At 50.6% G+C, this 19,058-nt stretch overlaps 2 protein-coding genes and 4 non-coding genes across 11 annotated transcripts; all 6 read left to right on the top strand.

The window, feature by feature from the left end:
• Positions 1-189: 189 nt before the first annotated feature.
• FLT3LG (fms related receptor tyrosine kinase 3 ligand) lies at positions 190-10,097 on the top strand. 6 transcript variants are annotated; one of them, XM_060132046.1, is made up of 9 exons: positions 190-537; positions 889-955; positions 1,558-1,671; positions 2,002-2,055; positions 2,257-2,400; positions 2,863-2,975; positions 7,080-7,267; positions 7,819-8,077; positions 9,868-10,097. In XM_060132046.1, exons 2-9 carry the CDS (start codon positions 923-925, stop codon positions 9,878-9,880), a joined length of 918 nt encoding a protein of 305 aa, XP_059988029.1. In that variant the 5' UTR covers positions 190-537; positions 889-922; the 3' UTR covers positions 9,881-10,097. The 6 variants fall into 6 exon arrangements, with proteins under 6 accessions (XP_059988029.1, XP_059988032.1, XP_059988034.1 ...); XM_060132049.1 differs by lacking the exon at positions 7,819-8,077 and having other exon boundaries at positions 2,917-3,007; XM_060132051.1 differs by lacking the exon at positions 9,868-10,097 and having other exon boundaries at positions 2,863-3,007; positions 7,819-8,071.
• A 985-nt stretch (positions 10,098-11,082) lies between these two features.
• RPL13A (ribosomal protein L13a) lies at positions 11,083-14,851 on the top strand. The gene is made up of 8 exons (XM_060129755.1): positions 11,083-11,165; positions 12,748-12,820; positions 13,190-13,255; positions 13,464-13,565; positions 13,769-13,854; positions 14,035-14,094; positions 14,422-14,544; positions 14,736-14,851. Exons 1-8 carry the CDS (start codon positions 11,151-11,153, stop codon positions 14,820-14,822), a joined length of 612 nt encoding a protein of 203 aa, XP_059985738.1. The 5' UTR covers positions 11,083-11,150; the 3' UTR covers positions 14,823-14,851.
• On the top strand, positions 12,864-12,947 carry LOC132510574 (small nucleolar RNA Z195/SNORD33/SNORD32 family). Its single transcript, XR_009537373.1, has one exon. It is a non-coding gene; the product is annotated as a small nucleolar RNA Z195/SNORD33/SNORD32 family (small nucleolar RNA).
• Positions 13,605-13,689, top strand: LOC132510573 (small nucleolar RNA Z195/SNORD33/SNORD32 family). Its single transcript, XR_009537372.1, has one exon. It is a non-coding gene; the product is annotated as a small nucleolar RNA Z195/SNORD33/SNORD32 family (small nucleolar RNA).
• Positions 13,894-13,964, top strand: LOC132510575 (small nucleolar RNA SNORD34). Its single transcript, XR_009537374.1, has one exon. It is a non-coding gene; the product is annotated as a small nucleolar RNA SNORD34 (small nucleolar RNA).
• On the top strand, positions 14,170-14,256 carry LOC132510578 (small nucleolar RNA SNORD35). The gene has a single exon (XR_009537377.1). It is a non-coding gene; the product is annotated as a small nucleolar RNA SNORD35 (small nucleolar RNA).
• Positions 14,852-19,058: the final 4,207 nt, after the last annotated feature.

Raw genomic sequence — 19,058 nt, 5'->3', positions numbered from 1 at the left:
GTGGGAGTGATGAGAGGTGGTCGGATTCTGGATACATTTTGATGGTCAGCCAACAACTTTGCTGACGGACTGGACTGTCAGCGGATAGTGAGAGGCAAACAGAGTCACAAGTCCCCTCCATGCCTTTGGGCCTGAACACCTGGAAGGATGGAGCTGTCACTTACCTCGATGTGGAAGGTGACTGGGGTTGGGGGCTGGGGCTGAGGTTTCAAGGCAAAGATGAAGGGCTCAGGGTGACCGCCTCCTGGCCCTGTGTGATTAGCTCTAGCTAGAGGCAGATCCATGTTGGAACCGCAGCTCCCCATTCACTCTGTCTCCCCCCCGCAAGGGAACAACCCAACCTCAGCCCGCTTGAGCGGGAGTCCCACTGAGGCGCCCTTTGCGGCGTCAGCTGCCACTGTCACCACCAGGTGGCGCCCCTTGCACCAGCCCGATTCCCCCCCCCAGCTCACTATCTCCCCCCAATATTTCCTTTCACTTTCGATCTCTGGCTGTCACCCGGCGTGGCCCCTTCCACACCCAGCTGGGGCAAGCCTGGTGCGTGAGGAGAAAGGGGATCCTGGTCCCCGAAGGGCGGGGCCGGGATCCCCCTCTTGGGGCTGAGCGGAGAGGGGTGGGGGTCGGATTCCTGGGTCCCTGGCCCGGGGAGGGCTGCGGGCACCGGACGTCGGGGTTCTTAAAAGGAGAGATGAGGAGTTTTCACCATAACCGTACTTCACGCAGGAAGCTCTATAGAGTAGGAGGCGGAAACTTAGCCACATCAAAGGACCGAGGGAGGGGCGGAGGGGCGGGGAGGGGGAGGGGCGGGGAGGTGAAGGGGCGGGAGGGGCGGGCAAGGAAGGGGCTGGGGTGCGGGGGTCTGAGACTCGCTCTTCTGTCCCTTCCAAGATCCGGCCACAGGCATGAGGGGCCCCGGGCCGAAATGATAGTGCTGGCGCCAGCCTGGAGCCCAACTGTGCGTATCCCTGGGGGTTAAGGTGGGGGAAAGGAAGAGCGGTGTCAGGATGGGCAGAGCTGAGAGGGGAGATGGACAGAGTTGGGGTGGACAGGGTGTGGGGAGATGGACAGGGGTGGGGAAGATGGACAGAGTTGGGAGGAGATGGACAGAGTTGCGGGGAGATGGACAGGGGTGGGGAGAGATGGGTAAGGGTCGGGGGAAGAAACAGGGAGGTGGGTACAAATGGTAAAGCTGGGACCCAGATCTAGGGAGAAACAAGAGAGATGAGCATGGAGGGGCAGAGGGATGGACAGAGATGAGAAAATTCTGGGCAGAAGTGAGCAGAAGTGGAGAGAGATGGGTCGAGGTGGGGAGATGGGGGGCGAAACAGATGGGGCAGAGGAGGGTGAAAACTGGTCAGCGCCCGACCAGAGGCAGAAAGAGATACAGGAAAGATGGTCAGAGGTGGGCACACAGGAGCCAAGAGGAGGAGGAGCTGAGAAGTGGAAGAGCTGGAAAGGAGAAAGAGGGAAGAGAGAAAAGGGGGCCGGAGGGGGCAGCCTCGACAAGGGAGGGGGCGGGGCGGGGCCAATGGAGGCCTCACCCCACGCCGCCCGCAGACCTCGCTGCTGCTGCTACTGCTGCTGCTCAGCCCCCGCCTCCGCGGGGCCCCGGACTGCTCCTTCCCCCACAGCCCCATCTCCTCCACCTTCACCAGCACCATCGGCAAGCTGGTGAGCGTCCCTGCTCCAAATCTGAGGCCCAGGTTCTGTCTCTAGGTCTGAGTTCCCCCTGTCTAGGTCTCGGTGGGTGGCTCCCTGTCTCCCCACTCTGGGTCCCCGGCTCCCCTCCCCCAAGTCCCTGCTCCCTTCTCTCTGGGTCCCTGTCCCCCTCTCTCCGGGTCCCCGCCCCCTCCGGGTCTCTGTACCCCTCTCTCTGGGTCCCCATCTCCCCACCCTGGGTCCCGCCCCCTTCTCTCTGGGCCGCTGTCCCCCCGTCCCCAGGTCCCCATAGCTCTCTTTCCTCCTGTCTGCAGTCAGGCCTGACTTTGTTTTCTCCCGCAGTCTGACTACCTGCTTCAAGATTACCCAGTCACTGTTGCCTCCAACCTGCAGGACGTGAGTCACAGATGGGAGGGGCCCGGGATGGAGGTGGGAAGGAGAGATTCAAAACTCACCACCCCTCAGGGAGCCAGGCTAGTGTGCTGACCCGGCCCCCTCCTCCCCTGGGACCCTGGAGTCCCGGCCCCCAGCCCCACCAGTCTAAGCCCCCTGCCCCCTCCGTCCACGAGACCCAGAGCCTGGGTGGTCTCTCCCCAGGACGAGCTCTGTGGGGCTTTCTGGCGTCTGGTCCTGGCCCAGCGCTGGATGGGACGGCTCAAGACTGTGGCTGGGTCCCAGATGGGGAAACTGCTGGAGGCTGTCAACACCGAGATACACTTCGTCACCTCATGTGCCTTCCAGGTCAGCCCTGAACTTGGGGAACAAGTGAGGGGAGCGTGATGCTTTCCTAGGGATTGGAGGCAAAGGTCTGCTAGGACTTACTGGAGATTTCCTTTGACCTGATCAGCCTGAGGGAGGTGGAGCTGGAAGCCCAGTCCTGCTGGGGTCCCTCAGTGCTGGGAAGTGACAATTCTCTAAGTACTGGAGGATGGCCAGGGGTCTGAGCCCAATGCACCAATTCTAAGTTTGTTTCTCAGGCCCTGTTGAAGGATATTGCTAAGGGGTTCTCACCCCTAGCAACCCGGAGAAGGAGGGGATCTAAACTCCCTCCTGATCCAGGTCTGACCGCATTGCTAAGGAGGCTTCCCCCTAGCAACCTGGGGGAGCAAGGCTCCAAACTCTCTGTGAGACCCAGGGCTTGCCCTTGACCTGAGGTGATGCTAGGGGTGATGCCGTGGTGACGTCTCCCTCCCCTGCCCCCAGCCCCTCCCCAGCTGTCTTCGCTTCGTCCAGGCCAACATCTCCCACCTCCTGCAGGACACTTCCCAGCAGCTGGTGGCCTTGAAGCCCTGGATCACGCGGCGGAATTTCTCCAGGTGCCTGGAGCTGCAGTGTCAGCCGGGTAAAGGTGCCCAGCGCCCCATAGCGCACCGCCCCACCCCCTCCTCTCCCACCTTCACTAGGCCCTCACCCCTTCCACTCAGGGCTCCCCAGACCCCACCGTGTTCCTATGGGCTGTGTGACTTTGGGCCTGTCATCCCCCTCTGGGCCCCAGTTTACCCATCTCTGAGAAGGGATTAACCAATCCTGCCTGTTTCTCTGAGGTAGCTGTATGCCATAGAAATAGAATGAGAGTCACACATTTAAGTGTAAATTTTCTTGTAGCCATGTTTAAAAAAAGTTAAAAAGAAAAAAGGTTAATTCACTTATTTTTCAGGATTCTTTTTTTTTTTTTTTTTTTTTGCGGTACGCGGGCCTCTCACTGCTGTGGCCTCTCCCATTGTGGAGCACAGGCTCTGGACGTGCAGGCTCAGCGGCCATGGCTCACTGGCCCAGCCGCTCCGCGGCATGTGGGATCTTCCCAGACCGGGGCACGAACCCGTGTCCCCTGCATCGGCAGGCGGACTCTCAACCACTGAGCCACCAGGGAAGCCCAGGATTCTTAATATTTGTTATTTTTTAGCATATTATTGGTGGATTTATTTTTAAAACTTTTTTATGTTGGGATAATTACAGATTCAAAGGAAAGGGGCATAGAAACTGTACAGGGAGGTCCTGCACACCCTTCACCCAGCCTCCCCAGTGGTACCTTTTGCTTGGTAACATTAATTCTAGCACAATGTCAAAACCAGGAAATTGACATGGCTGCAATCCACAGAGTTTATTCAGAGTTTACCAGTTATATATGAGTGCATGCATGTGTATGTGTATTAGTTTGTTACAGCTGCTGTAACAAAGTACCACCAACCAGGTGATTGAAGCAGCAGCAGTTTATCTTCTTACAGTTGGGAAATTGAGGGGTGAGCAGGACCAGCTTCTTCTGAGGGCTGTGAGGGAAGGATCTGTTTCAGGTCTCTCTCCTTGGCTTCTAGATGGCCATTTTCATGTTCACATGGCACTCTCCCCCTATGCATATCTCTGTGTCTAGATTTCCCCTTCTTATAAGGATACCAGTCATATTGTATTAGGGCCCACCATTAACAACCTCATTTTAACTTGATCACCTCTTTGCAGACCTGATCTCCAAATAAGGGCACATTCCGAGGTACTGTAGGTTAGGATTTCATCGTATGAATTTTGAGGGACACATTCAACCCCTAAAAGAGAGAGTGTGTGTGTGTATGTATGTGTATCTATGTAATTTTTTCACACATGTAGCTTTGTGTAACCACATGTGAGTTTGTGCAACTAGATCTCGTCCTAAAACTCCCATCCTAACCCCTGTCAGCCAGTAATCTGTTCTCTATAATGATGTTATTGAATTTATTATTATTATTATTTTTTTTTTTTTGGCTGTGCTGCATGGCTTGTGGGCTCTTTGTTCCCCAACCAGGGATCAAAGCCGTGCCACCTGCAGTGGAAGCGCATAGTCCTAACCACTGGACCGCCCGGGAATTCTGTGATGTTATTGAATTTATTTATTTATTTAGCGGAGCCTTAACCACTGGACCACCAGGGAAGTTCCTTGAATTTAATTCTCATAATTTTATAAATTTTAAAATAATATTTAAATCACAAATTTTGGGAGGGTGCACGCCCCGCAACTTGTGGGATTTTAGTTCCCTGATCAGGGATCGAACCACGGCCCTCGGCAGTGAGGGCTCAGAGTCCTAACCACTGGACTGCCAGGGAAGTCCCTAAACCAGAAATTTTACTAACTCAATATTTTTTATTTAACCCAATATATTTTAACCCAAAATAATATCATTTCAACACATAATCAATATTTTTAAAAATTACTTCATGAGGTATTTCACATCCTTTTTTCCCTACTAAGTCTTTAAGAAGTGGTGTGTATTTTACACGGACAGCACATCTCAGTTCAGATTGGCCGCAGGTCACATATTTATTTGCCACGTGAGGCAAGTGGCCGCCATATTGGATGGGCCAGCCCTAAAGTTTCAAAGTGGGGAATTCCCTAGAGGTCCAGTGGTTAGGACTCTGAGCTTTTGCCGCCAACGGCACAGGTTCAGTCCCTGGTCAGGGAGCTAAGATCCTGCAAGCCACGCGGTGTGGCCAAAAAAAAAAAAGTTTCAAAGTGAAGTAACTTTATTGGAATATGACGAGAGGCCACGCCCTGTGAAAACTTAACTTGTTCAGTTTATTAAGGTTTCCTTTACGGCCAAGTATATAATCAGTTTTGTAACTGAACAAGGTCTCAGGAAAATAATAGTTTGTTTTGTTTTTTGGTACGATCAGGGTTGAATCAATGTGTATATATTCTATCAACCTTATCTTGGTATTATTCAGAGACTTTCTGTCTTCGTTATATTTGTCTACAAGATGTGTCAAGTTCTGAGAGGGATGGTTAAAAACCTCCTGCTCTAGGGACTTGCCTGGCGGTCCAATGGTTAGGACTCCATGCTTCCACTGCAGGGGGGCACAGGTTCCATCCCTGGTCAGATCCCGCAAGCTGTGCAGGGGGTGGGGGTGGGGGGACATAAGAAAACCTCCCTCTCTAATTATATTCTTCTCAGTTTCTTCCTGCATTTCCAATCATTTAGTCATTTATATATATTTTTTTAATTAATTAATTTATTTATTTTTGGCTGCGTTGGGTCTTCATTGCTGTGCGCGGGCTTTCTCTAGTTGCGGCGAGCGGGAGCTACTCTTTGTTGCAGTGCGCGGGCTTCTCATTGCGGTGGCTTCTCCTGTTGCGGAGCACGGGCTCTAGGCGCATGGGCTTCAGTAGCTGTGGTGAGCGGGGTCAGTAGTTGTGGTGCATGGGCTTAGTTGCTCCGCAGCATGTGGGATCTTCCCGGACCAGGGATCGAAGCCATGTCCCCTGCATTGGCAGGCGGATTCTTAACCACTGTGCCACCAGGGAAGTCCTAGTCATTTATATTTAACGTTGTCATTTGTATTTACATGTATCACTAATCATTCAACCAACCTTTATTAACCATCTCCCTGACGCCTGGCATTGGAGACACAGCACAGAACAAGATCAAGTCCATGTCCATGGGAGGCTGACCTGCTAATCAAGGAGACAGACGATAAACATGTAAACATATAATTAATCAGGAAAGTGAGTGTAATGAGCCCCATGCAGGCAAATTAAAACAGGGTGATGGAATCATGGGCTGAGGTGGTTAGCTGGAAAGTCACTGAAAGTTGTGAAAAAGGGAACAGCCAGTGCAAAGGCCCTGAGGCAGAAACCTGCCTACCTGTTTAAGGAATCATGAGGAGGCCCCAGTGGCTGAGGCCAAGTAAGCAAAGGGTAGAAGGTGGGTGGTGAGGGTACAGAAGGAACAAAGGGGCCCAGATCAAGTGGGGCCTTGTGAGACATCATAGCTTCACACTTTGTATCTTTCATCGTTCTATTATCTGTCCATTCATCCACTCAGATATTTACTTTATGTAAATTAAACTATTATTTAGTAAGCAGTAAGTAGTAGGTTCTGGCAATAAGGCTCCTGTCACCCTCGTGTAGCTCATAGACTATTGGGGGAAGAAGACAAATAAGCAAATCGATACATAAGCACTAGACACACATTTGTCCCTTTATAAAATAAAATGTAGGGAATTCCCTGGAGGTCCACTGGTTAGGACTTCCACACTTCCACTGGCAGGGGCCTGGGTTTTTTGGGTTTTTTTTTTGTTTTTTTTTTTTTAGGGGCCTGGGTTTGATCCCTGGTCGGGGAACTAAAATCCCACATGCCGTGTGGGCAAAAAGAAAAAAAAAGTACAATGATATATTTGAAATAAAAAGTTATTAATGGCTTTAAAAAATAAATAGAATTCAACCTTACTACATGCTAGACACTGTTCTAAGCACTTTCGGTATAGTCATGCATTTAATCTTTGTGACAACCTTATGAAGTCGATACAATAATTATCCCCATTTTATGGATGAGGCGACTGAGGCCCAGAGAAGTGAGCAGCCCACCTGAGGTCACACAGCAGGACCAGGCAGGCCTTTTTTTCCTTCCCTGGCCTGCCCCTTCTTCTCAGTCACCCAGCCTCCTCTCTCCTGGCAGACTCCTCCACCCTGCTGCCCCCAAGGAGTCCTGGGGCCTTGGGGGCCACATCCCTGCCGGCCCCGCAGGCCCCTCTTCTGCTTCTCTTGCTGCTGCTGCTGCTGCCCGTGGCCCTCCTGCTGCTGGCCGCTGCCTGGTGCCTGCACTGGCGAAGGAAGAGACAGAGGATGCCTTACCCTGGGGAGCGGGTGAGCCAGTGGGGTGGGCAGAGGGCGTGGCCGGAGTCAGCTGATCCTTTGGGGGCCATAGGTGCCCTGCCTGGAGCACTGACTCCTCATCAACCTGAGGACCCCGGACTTGGTGTTGGCGTGGGTGGCATGTGTGGTGGGGGCCGGGTGGGGAACTTGAGTAGGGAAGGGGTGGGTCAGTCTGCATGCAAGAAGACCCTTCTGGGGCCATGGAGGGGGACAGACCGGAACAGACAGCAGACTGGAGGCCAAAGAGGAGGCTGCTGGGCGAGGGTTCAGGGACAGAGGACAAGGCCTGAGCCAGGGCCGGACCATGGGGACGGAGAGGAGGGGACGGGCAGAGTCAGGGGTCAGGGATCATCGGGAGGGATGGGGCTGGAGACTGACAGGCTTGGTGGGGGGTGCGAGGAAGGAGGAAGGGGAGGTGGCGCAAGCAGAGGACGCTGGGTCTGGCCCAGTGGGGAACCTGGGGGGAAGAGGGAGATTCGGGAAAGACAGTGAGCTCAGTGGGGACCTGCAAGCATGAGGACACCGCCCACCCCGACCTCCAGGGAGGTATACAGGAGTCTACAAGCCAGGAGAGAGCGGCCTCCTGGAGCAGGCAGAGGGGACCGCCTCTGCAAAGCCCTCCTGGTGTGAAAAAGGTCAGAGGGATCTAACAAGAAACATCTGGCGTCAATGGCTCACACGTAGAGTGCCTCAGTGTCTCAGGTCTTGCGCTGGAGCTTCCTACAGATTAAGTCACTTAATTGAGAAGCTGGTGCCATTATTATCCCCATTTCACAGAGGCGGAAACCAAGGCCCAGAGAGGTAAGTCATTTGCCAAAAGTCACACAGCTCGTGAGTGACAGAGCCAAGATTTGACTCTGGGCCTTCTGATTCCGGCCTCTGTGCCTTTCACTCTTTTGCCTCAGTTTCCTTATCTGTACAAAAGACTCTAAAAATAATCCTTCTACCATAGAGTTGTTGAGAGGTTAAGGGAAGTGACCACAAAAAACCCTTTGAGCAATGCTGTCCAAGGAAATAGAATATAAGCCACACCACACATGTGATTTTAAATTTTCTAGTAGCTGAATCTTTTTTTAAAGTAAAAATAAGCAGGTCAGTATAAAGAATATATTTTAGGGAATCCCCTGGTTGTCCAGTGGTTAGGACTCTATGCTTCCACTGCAGGGGGCACGGGTTTGATTCTTGGTTGGGGAACTAATATCCCGTAAGCCCAGTGGCGTGGTCAAAAAAAAAAGAATATATTTTATTTCACCCTGTGTATCCAAAATGTCATCTCAACATGTAATCAATACTTTAAAAAATTATCAATGAGATATTTTTACATTCTTTTTTTCATACCAGGTCTTCAGAATGTAGTGTGTATGCACCACTCACAGCACATCTCAATGCGTATGCGAAATTATCAGAAATATTCGATCAGTATTTAGATTCCATGAAATTTACAGTTGCATAAGTAGATTCGTATACTCAAGTTCTTTGAAACCTACAGAAGTTTTCCAATAACTAGATCACGGAACAATTTCTAAATTAAATGATCTTTCATGTCAGCATTTGTTTTGGGGAGTACTTTTTTTTTTTTTGGCTGCATTGGGTCTTCGTTGCTATGCACGGGCTTTCTCTAGTTGTGGTGAGCAGGGGCTACTCTTTGTTGTGGTGCTGTGGTGCAAGGTCTTCTCATTGCAGAACACAGGCTCTAGAGTGCAGGCTCAGTACTTGTAGTGCACGAGCTTAATAGCTCTGCAGCATATGGGATCTTCCCAGACCAGGGCTCGAACCCTTGTCCCTTGCATTGGCAGGCAGACTCCTAACCACTGCGCCACCAGGGAAGTCCCGGGCAGTAATTTTTATTACAATTCTTTTTGAGATACAATTTTTTTTTTTTTTTGGCCACGCCTCGCAGGAGCTTCCCTGACCAGGGATTGAACCTGTGCCCCCTGCAGTGGAAGCTCAGAGTTTTAACCACTGGACCGCCAGGGAAGTCTGAGATACAACTTTTTTTTTTAAACACATTTTCTATCTTTTTTTTTTTAAGTCTTTATTGAATTTGTTACAATATTGCTTCTGTTTTATGTTTTGGTTTTTTGGCCGGGAGGCATGTGGGATCTTAGCTCCCCGACCAGGGACCAGGGACCAGGGATCGAACCCGCATGCACTGCATTAGAAGGTGAAGTCTTAATCACTGGACCACCAGGGAAGTCCCTGAGATACAATTTTCAGTTGAGAAGTTTTCCTCCTACCCTTGTCCCTGTTCACACCCTGTTTTCCCACTCTCCCAATAACCACACTATTAGTTTAAGTTTAAATTAGGTAAAATGAAAAACTCAAGTGTCTCAGTTTTGCTGGCCACATTTAGAGTGCACAGTATTCACATGTGGCTGGTATCACAGCTGTCCTGGAGAGCGCAGATCTCTCATGGTTGCAGAGAGTTAGTTCTCTTGGCCAGCAATGCCCAAACACACAGTGAGCATTCAGGGTGAATGGAGTTGTTTTTGGCATTGAGACTGTGCCAAGCCCTGAGCTTGTTGCTTTCCTCTCCTCTGTCCACGGAGCCTCAAACAGCCCAGCGAGTCATCTATCATCCCATTTTACAGAGGAGGACACTGAGGCCCAGAGAGAGGAGTCACCTGCCCGAGGACACAGAGTCGGAAGTTGGAGGAAGTCAGCTAGAAGCTGGTCCTTTCCTTGGCCACATTGCTCCTGTCACTGTCTCCCCAGGATGGAGGCAACGCCAGCACCCAACAGCAGCCCCGGCCTCACCCTCCCCACTCTGTACAAAGCCCTTGTCCCCAGGAAAATGTATATAAATCATCCTTTTCTACCAGCTCTGGCCAGGCCTGTCTGTGGATGGGACAGGGTGAGTGGATGGGGCAGTTTGGGTTTGGGTCTTGGTTTTTCAGTTAATGCAGTGTTTCATTCAATACCTATTCTCTGAGGCCTCCTGGGCCCCAGGGCCAGTGCAGGTCAGGGCTGGGACCCACACGTGAGTGAGAACCAGCCCCACCCTCTCAGGGTTCCTGGTCCATGGGGGAGAAGACAGGGGCCCCAGAGAGCCCCAGTACAGGATGACACACGCTCTAATGGAGGTAGCATAGGCACTGTGGGAGCCCCGAGGATGTACCTGAGCCAGCCTGAGATAACAGGGAAGCTCTCTAGAGAGAAGGACTCAAGCCAGATTTTAGAAGGTGGGGGTGGAGGGAAGGGCATCCCAGTCAAGGGGAACCGCCAAAGCAAAGGCTTTGTCCAGAAAGTCCAGAAAGTGAGAAGCTCCTTTGGGGAACACTCAGGCATCTAGAAGTCATTCCTTCATGCGTTAGATCTCATGGGGAAGACTATCTCCACCTTTTTGACAGGTGAGGACACTGAGGCCCATACACGGCCAGGGATTTAGCCAGATCACAAGGAAGCCGGACAGGCACCGGAATCCAGATCTCTAAGCCTAGACTGAGCGCAAAAGGGCATGCCTCGTTGCCCGCTGTGGGCCTACACGTATTACCGCTTTAGGGGGTAAGAGCGCTTCTCCTCCAGCCTTCTCGCCCCCGTCCCACCGCAAACACAGCGGACAACTCGCGCGAGGATTACCAGCCCCTCCTAAACACGGCAACGGAGGCTGAACAGCCCCGCCCCCGCAGAGCCCCCTCCTACCCCACGTGATCTCGCCCGGCACAGCCATGGCCGCCTAGGTTCGATAGAAACGATACTGATTGGACAGTCAAAAGACGACCCGCCTTCCAGTGGGCCTTTCTGCGCACGCGCACGGCACTCTGGCCCGTGAAAAGACGGAAAGCGGCCGTGTTGCGTCACTTCCTCCGCCCCTGTTTCAAGGGATAAGAAACCCTGCGGTTAAGGTTCCTTCTTTCCCAGGCGGCTGCCGAAGATGGCGGAGGGGCAGGTACAGGCTCTGCGCGGGCCGGGGCGGTGTGGGGCCGGGGTGGGGTCGAGACCGGACCGGGGTTGGACCTCTTTTCTCTCGTAAGTGTACTGTGGAACTTAAGATCGATAACTGAGCAAAACAGAAAGCTTTCGGGGTAAGAGGAACCCAAAACGGGAATATAAAGCGGTTTTTACGCTCTGGGCTGGCTAGAATGCGGCATCATTTTTCCCCCAGGGGGCAGTGATCGGGGCTTCCAGCACAAGAAAAGTTATTTTAAAACTAGGCCTGATTTACCTTGATCTTGGCCGGGTCTTGGCCGAATTGGGCCCGTGTGTCCTCAGCGGTGGGGAAGCACGCGGAAGGCAGCTGCGCGGCCAGGGGACGAAGAGAAGCCGAGGATTGGTCAAAATGGAGGGTACTTTCGCCCTGCCCAAAGCGCGGGTTGTTTCGGCCTCGTGGGAGTGCGTATTAGGGGTCTCCTGCAGCTGTGGGTATTTTAGCGCGAAATCTTTGCAGCGGGTCGAGAGAGCTCCTGCCTACAGGGCATGCAGGCGCGAGTTGCTCTTTTCCTTTCTCCTGGGGGTCGAGGAACTCTTTAAAGGTCTGCTGGTGCTGGAAACAGGATTGTAATGAAATGTTTACAGCAGTGGGATATCCTTTGTCCTTAACGATCAGGAGGTCCTCAAGGACGGCAGCAGAAACTTAACTGACTTGGCTCAGTCTTCTTTGGTAACCAATTAGATATAAAGGAGGGGATGGCTCTGGAAGGGGTGTACCTGTGATGGGTCTATGGTTCCGGAAGGAAAACCACGTTTGGGGCCAGGCAAGTGGTAGAGTTCTCCGAACCTGTGTCCCTGCATTTACGGCTCCTGGTATAGTTTGCCTTGTATTCTGTGTAATTCAGCTCATTTAGTGTTCCTGAGGCAGATATTGGAGATTTGGAGGGTTTTGACCAAAGTCACATTGTCAGGAAGTCTGGTTTTAGATTCTGTAGCCTTTTACACCGGCTTCCAACAATCACAACATGTATAGGAAGCCCTTGGTAAAGAGTTGGTACTTTCACTCTTGACAAGAAGTTGAGGATTGGCGTTTGAGCAGTTCGCGGGAGGATGCAAATCTAGTCAGTACCAGAGCCAGCCAGGGCTTTTGACTACCCTTCCTAGTTTCATCTGCTCTGAACCTTCATGCTAGAAAAACATCTTTGAGACCAGGACAGAATCAGATTCTGTCGAGATTCTAAGGTTTGTATCCAGATCACAGGTTCTTCTGCCTGGAGGATCAGTATTGCCAGTCTGGATTCAGATGGTAGCTCATTCGCTGACTGTCAGGCATAATCTGGGCATAAAGATTCTTGCCCTTCAAGCAGCTGAGATGTGAGGGGAGTCCTTGGGTATCTTACCCCACTCACTGAAATCCTGAGTCATTTGCTCTCTTGGCCTTCTCTGTATAGTGAGGCTTAGTTCTTAGTTCCTGTGTCTCTTACTTGGTTAGCAGGCACCCTGGGAGGTAGGTGAAATGATCAAGTAGGGAGGAATGATTGTTTGAGGTGGGGAGTCAAAGCTGTGGGTGCCTCTGAGCCCTCTCAACCTATCTCCAACAGGTCCTGGTTCTCGATGGCCGAGGCCATCTCCTGGGCCGTCTGGCGGCCATCGTGGCTAAGCAGGTGCTTCTGGGTAAGTCTGCCCCCTGCCCACAGCTTCCCCAGACATGAGCCTCGAGGTCAGTGATGAGCAAAAATCACCATCTTTCGTTTGAGTCTGGCGACCATGAGATCAACCCCATGCACCGCTCTGAGACCTGCCAGGCTCCTCCCCTCCTAGGTTGGGGGCTCTGGGCTCTGTCAGACTAACAAATTGAACTTAAGCACGAGTCCAGCTCCGCCGATTGCTGCTCTGTGACACGGGGCAGGAGACTCTGTGCCTTCCTTGTTCGTTGTGGTCGGTTTGAGACAGAAGGAGCCTCCTTTCTGGGTCCTTAGCAGTAATTGGGCCTGCTTCCTAACCTTTGACCTCCTTGATTGTCTCATTTTCCATTCCCTCTAGGTCGAAAGGTGGTGGTTGTGCGCTGTGAGGGCATCAACATTTCTGGCAATTTCTATAGAAACAAGTGTGAGTGAGGGCCTGGGAGGAGGGCTGGAGAGGGTGGACCTCTGTGGGGCTCACACTTCACGGGCTCCTAAGCAGTCCCACCAGTGGGGGGAGGTCCTAGTCTGAGTTCCCGAACACGCCCTCGGAAGAAAGGTTGTGTGCTGCGTTGGAAGGAGTTACCATCTGCCTGAGGACTCTTGAGGCCTCACACACACTCCCCTTTTGCCAGTGAAGTACCTGGCATTCCTCCGCAAGCGGATGAACACCAACCCCTCCCGTGGCCCCTACCACTTCCGAGCCCCCAGCCGCATCTTCTGGCGGACAGTGCGAGGTGAGCTGGGCCTGAGGACCACAGGGGCTGATGGGGCGGGTGGCCGGTGATGAAGACTTTTCCCACTCTTGTTCGAGTTTCCCAACCATGAGATGACTCCACATGCACTACCATCTGAGGCCGCCTGCCTGCCCGCCCGCCCAGGTGGGGCAGCGGGGTCCTCGCATGCCCCGCTGAGCAGGTCTGTTGTCCTCTGCCCACAGGCATGCTGCCCCACAAGACCAAGCGAGGCCAGGCCGCTCTGGACCGCCTCAAGGTGTTTGATGGGATCCCGCCACCCTATGACAAGGTGAGCAAGACCCATCTCCCTCAGCAGCATCTTTGTGTCTGGCGTCTGTGATGTTCTGCAGTTACCTACATTGTTTGATCCTCGTGAAAACAGCACTGGCTGAGACGCCAGCCCCAGCCAGCCTTCTTCCCTGTCTGTCCCTCACTCCAGGTCTCTTAAGTCCCTCTTCTTCTCTAACAGAAAAAGCGGATGGTGGTTCCTGCCGCCCTTAAGGTTGTGCGTCTGAAGCCTACACGGAAGGTGAGTTCCGGGGTCTGCTGAGTGATGCCTTGGGGTCCCAGGCTTCCTGGGGGGTGCACCTAGGGCCTTAAGACTGGCAGATGATGGTTTTTTCTCACGATGGTCTGCGGATGCCACTGTGGACAGTGCCGATAATGCCAATGGCTCAGCTGATGCCAGGAGGAGCAGAGAGCCCTGCCAGGGGTAGCCGTGTCTCTTGAGCATGGGCTTGCTGAAAAGTTGTATGGCTAGACTGGGATCCTCTAGGACCGGATGTCGGCTCCCTTCCCCTAGTCACCCTGGCCTCGTCTTCTTACAGCTTCGTTTCTCCCTCTCCCCCCGCCCCAGTTTGCCTACCTAGGGCGCCTGGCTCATGAGGTTGGCTGGAAGTACCAGGCAGTAACGGCTACACTGGAGGAGAAGAGAAAGGAGAAGGCCAAGATCCACTACCGGAAAAAGAAGCAGCTCATGGTGAGGGTGGGGCTGTGGCTGGAGGGGCACCACGTTTTCTGGGGCAGGGTCTGGGAGCTGATTACTCTTAACTTGGGTCTTAGTTGTGCCCTCAGAAGGCCCTGCCTAAGGCCCAGTGTGGGTGGCCCCCTGGGATAAGGGCAGTCCTAGGGAGCAGCCACTAACCACCACCTGTCATCTTGACCCCACAGAGGCTACGGAAGCAGGCCGAAAAGAACATAGAGAAGAAAATCGACCGATTCACAGAGGTCCTCAAGACCCATGGATTCTTAGTCTGAGCCCAATAAAATTGACTGTTTCTTCTTCATGCTTGGCCTGGCCTGCCCTTCCTCCATCGCCACCCTAGGATGTGGGGGACCCCAGGGGCTGCCATCCAGGTGCCACAGGCAGCCTGGGGCTTAGAAGACTGGGTATAGCAAAGGCGCCTTAGCCACTGCTGTTTAAGAAAGGCCTTTTTAAAAGCGTAGACATTTGTAAGGGCTGTGCAGGCAGAATTTGCCTGTGACCTATTCATTCATGAGAGTTTTAGGACATGGACAGTTCGAACAACCAGTGCTGTTGCAATACTGGCAAAAGTGAGTTGGAAGACCTAATTGGAAGGGCCACTCACATCGCTTACAGGGAGTCTGTTTAAGCTTCCCACATGGTCAGGTACTATACTCTGCAGCTGTTAGGATGTGAGAGAATGCTTGGGCAGCACGAGTCTGGGGTTCTAAAAGGTGTTTATGGGGCTTCCCTGGTGGCGCAGAGGTTGAGAGTCCGCCTGCCGATGCAGGGGACACGGGTTCGTGCCCCGGGCTGGGCCTGTGAGCCATGGCCGCTGAGCCTGCACGTCTGGAGCCTGTGCTCCATAACAGGAGAGGCCACAACAGTGAGAGGCCCGTGTACCGCCAAAAAAAAAAAACTTCTAAAAGGTGTTATGGAAGGGAAGTACGGCCCAAGGGGTCACAGGCATTGCCCTTGTGTCTTCCCTATATTTTGTGATCCAAAACTAATAAATTATTTTTAAAGAAGTTTGGCGTCTTTGCAGTGTGTGTCTGCCATAGAGGCAGGCCCAGGGGAGCAAGGCCCTCGGCGGATGGGAGGCTTTGAAGAATAAAACTGGCTGTGCTCTTTCTGCAGATGATGGATTAGAAACTGCCTTTCGTGGAGGAGTTGGCCTTTGTAGAGACTGACATGCCAAGGAATTTGAGGTGCCTATGAGATTGGTATTTACGACCTGTAGAGCCTGGTGTTGCCCAGTTTGCATAAAGTTGTCTTCCCTAATTCAGCTGCAAAGTATGGAATTGCCACCATTCTCTAAAACTGGTTCCTCACTGTGGGGCATGTGGTCTCTTCCAGTCTGCCACGCCAGGCCACGCTTAATGTGAAGAAATGGACAAGAAAAACACTGTAAATGGTGGTTAGGCATTAGAGAAAGTGGGATTTGAAAGCTCTTGGTGCTTTGTAAGATTAAAACTAGGCTGGTTAGATCTGCCAGGGTGAGTCCCTGAAAGGGTAAACATTAGGGTACCCAGCTCTGGACAGTCACCCTTGGTCACCTCTCAATACTTGACCCAGGTGGGCCCCCATCCCCATCTTACTGATGAGAGTTATATGCAGTCAGCAGTGTCAGCCAGGATGACACTCAGGGGTCTGGTGTGACGAAGGTACGCACATCTGTACTGGGAAGAAAGCTAGATTTGTGCTGCCCTTGGGACTGGTAGGCAATACTTGCTAGTTGGTTCACGGGGCAGATCATAACTTGGTGCACTGTGCCGTTCTCTCTTGCTTAATCTCCAAAATGTCTAATATACCACAGTGGCTTAAATTTTCTCTAAGAAAATCATTTTGCAAGTGGGTGCCCTACCCCTCTGGGGCTCCTGCTCACCAGCAGAGCTGCCTACAGAAGCAACTGAAAACCAGAGTTTAAGTCTTAAGTTTAACAGGACTGCATGTAAAAGCACAATATAATCCCCTGGAAACCACAATCCCTTATATTTGGCTTAAAAATGTAAAACTTGCCACTTCTAAAGACACCCACCATTAAAGAGATGAAGACAGGTCAGACTGGGAGAAGTTATTTGCATATCATCTCTTGCAGGACTTGAATGCCAAATATATAGAAAAACTCTTTAAAACTCAGTAACAAAGAGATAACCAAATAAAACCGGCCAAAACATGAAAACACGTTTCACCAAAGAAGATACACAAATGCCAATAAATACATGAGAAGATGCTCCTCATTCCTCAGAATGCAAATGAAATCTCCAGGCATAACCTTAATCATTCCTGCAGAACAAGTACAGGGAATCAGAACCTCTGGGCCAACAGAATGAACGTTTCCAAAGCTCCAGTTCCATCTTGCCCAACTGCCCACAACCAAAGCACCCTCCAACAGAACGTGACGTGCCAGTCCCAGGTCAGCCTCATCTCCTGGTCTGTGGGTGGGGTGCAGGGATAACGTCTTGTTTTAATAGACATTTCTGTGCTCACTGGGGAGGGCGAGGGTCTCCAGGTCTCCTAGCTTTTGGATTTCTGTTGTGAAATGCTAGTAAATGTCTGAAATCTGGCAGAGACAGGGAAATACGCCCTCAAGTGGTAACTAGAGTTGGCTGAAGTTTATTATTGGGCACCAAAGCTGTTCACACTGCAGTTAAAAAAATTGATGTGGTGGGTTGTAAGTAGCCTTAAAATGATAATGAAATTGAGGGGCTTCCCTGGTGGTCCAGCGGTTAAGACTCCACGCTCCCAATGCAGGGGGCCGGGTTCGATCCCTGGTCAGGGAACTAGATTGCGCATGCCGCAACTAAAAAGATAAGGATACTGCATGTCACAACTAAGACCTGGCCAAGCCAAATAAATAAATAAATAATTTAAGTAATAGTGATGATAATGAAACAATAGAAATGAAAAGGAAAAAAATCAGTATTACAGAAAGGAAAGGAGAGAGGTAAAAGACTGAAAAATTAGAAAAGAGGCAGAGAGAAAGGCAGAGGAGGGTGAGAGAGGTGTGTGTGTTTGGTCACAATGCAAAATGCATTTCCTACTGTGGGTTGTGATCAAAAATGTCTAGGAAGCTAAGGACCTAAACATCTCCAGTTCGCCCTCACCCCTTCAGAGTGAAGCAGTATTTCTTTTCTTTACTCTTCCCTTATCAAAATCTCACCAGCTGCTCTGAGCAATTTGCAAAATATTGAGCATTTAAGACACCAGACAGGAAATCATACCTAATCTCACCACCTGGAGATGTAAACCACCAGGGCAATATCATGCATTTCCTTCCAGGCTTTTTTCTAAGTTACAAACTTTTATGCAGACTTTTATAGGTAACTTTTGTACATAGTTTAGCACACATTGTAGACAGCAACTCCGGGTCCTGCTTTTTTTTTTTTTTAAACTAAATATCATAAATCCTTTCTAAGTCATTCAAAAACTCCAGAACTTACTTTTTCTTCAAAAAATAAATTATAAAGCTACTACAAGGTCACTGGGGGGAAGACATAGCAGGTTCTAAAATGAAAAGTCCCTCAATGCCACCCCAGAGGGACTGAAACAATGATAATTAAAAATGTATCATTCATCACCTATATGTGGAATCTAAAATATGACACAGATGAACTTATGAAACAGAAACAGACTCACAGATATAGAGAACAAACGTGGTTGCTATGCGGGGCTGGGGGGGAGGGATAGATTGGGGGTTTGGGATTAGCAGATGCCAACTATTACATAAATAGGCTGGGAAAGCAAGGTCCTACTGTGTAGCACAGGGAACTATATTCAATATCCTGTGATAAACCATAATGGAAAAGAATGAAAATGTATATATATGTATAACCGAATCACTTTGCTGTACAGCAGAAATTAACAACATTGTAAATCAACTATACTTCCATAAAATAAATTTTAAAAAATGTTCAAAATTCACAAAGCTATTAAGTGTAAAAGAAATTTAAATAAACTTCAAATGATTTTTTGTAAGTTTGTAGCATTTATATTTCTTAAGTTATTACAACTTAAAAGACATCATATATATTACATATACATATATATGCAACCAGCCTTCGCTGTCTAGAAGGGCATTTTTTTTTTTTTTTTTTTGCGGTACGTGGGCCTCTCACTGTTGTGGCGTCTCCCGCCGTGGAGCACAGGCTCTGGACGCGCAGTCTCAGTGGCCATGGCCCACGGGCCCAGCCGCTCCGCGGCACGTGGGATCTTCCCAGACCGGGGCACGAACCCGTGTCCCCTGCATCGGCAGGCAGACTCAACCACTGCGCCACCAGGAAGCCCTATGAGGGCATTTTTTATGTTGATAAAAAATATTCTAAATCTTCGCTGTTCAATATGCAAGCCACTAGCCACATGTGATTACTGAGCATTTGCAGTATGAATAGAATGAGTGAAAAATTGAATTTTAAATGTTATTCAATTTAAATAACCACATGTAACTAATGGCTGTTACTGGACAATGTAGTCTATAATACCTAAAAAGATAAGCCACACTATATCATGTAATAAGCTTTAAAAAATGC

The sequence above is a fragment of the Lagenorhynchus albirostris genome, chromosome 19 (genome assembly GCF_949774975.1).
Source record: "Lagenorhynchus albirostris chromosome 19, mLagAlb1.1, whole genome shotgun sequence".
NCBI classification, from domain to species: Eukaryota; Metazoa; Chordata; class Mammalia; order Artiodactyla; family Delphinidae; genus Lagenorhynchus; species Lagenorhynchus albirostris.
The sequence above is the reverse complement of the archived record's forward strand: the minus strand, read 5'-3'. Positions and strand labels throughout refer to the sequence as shown.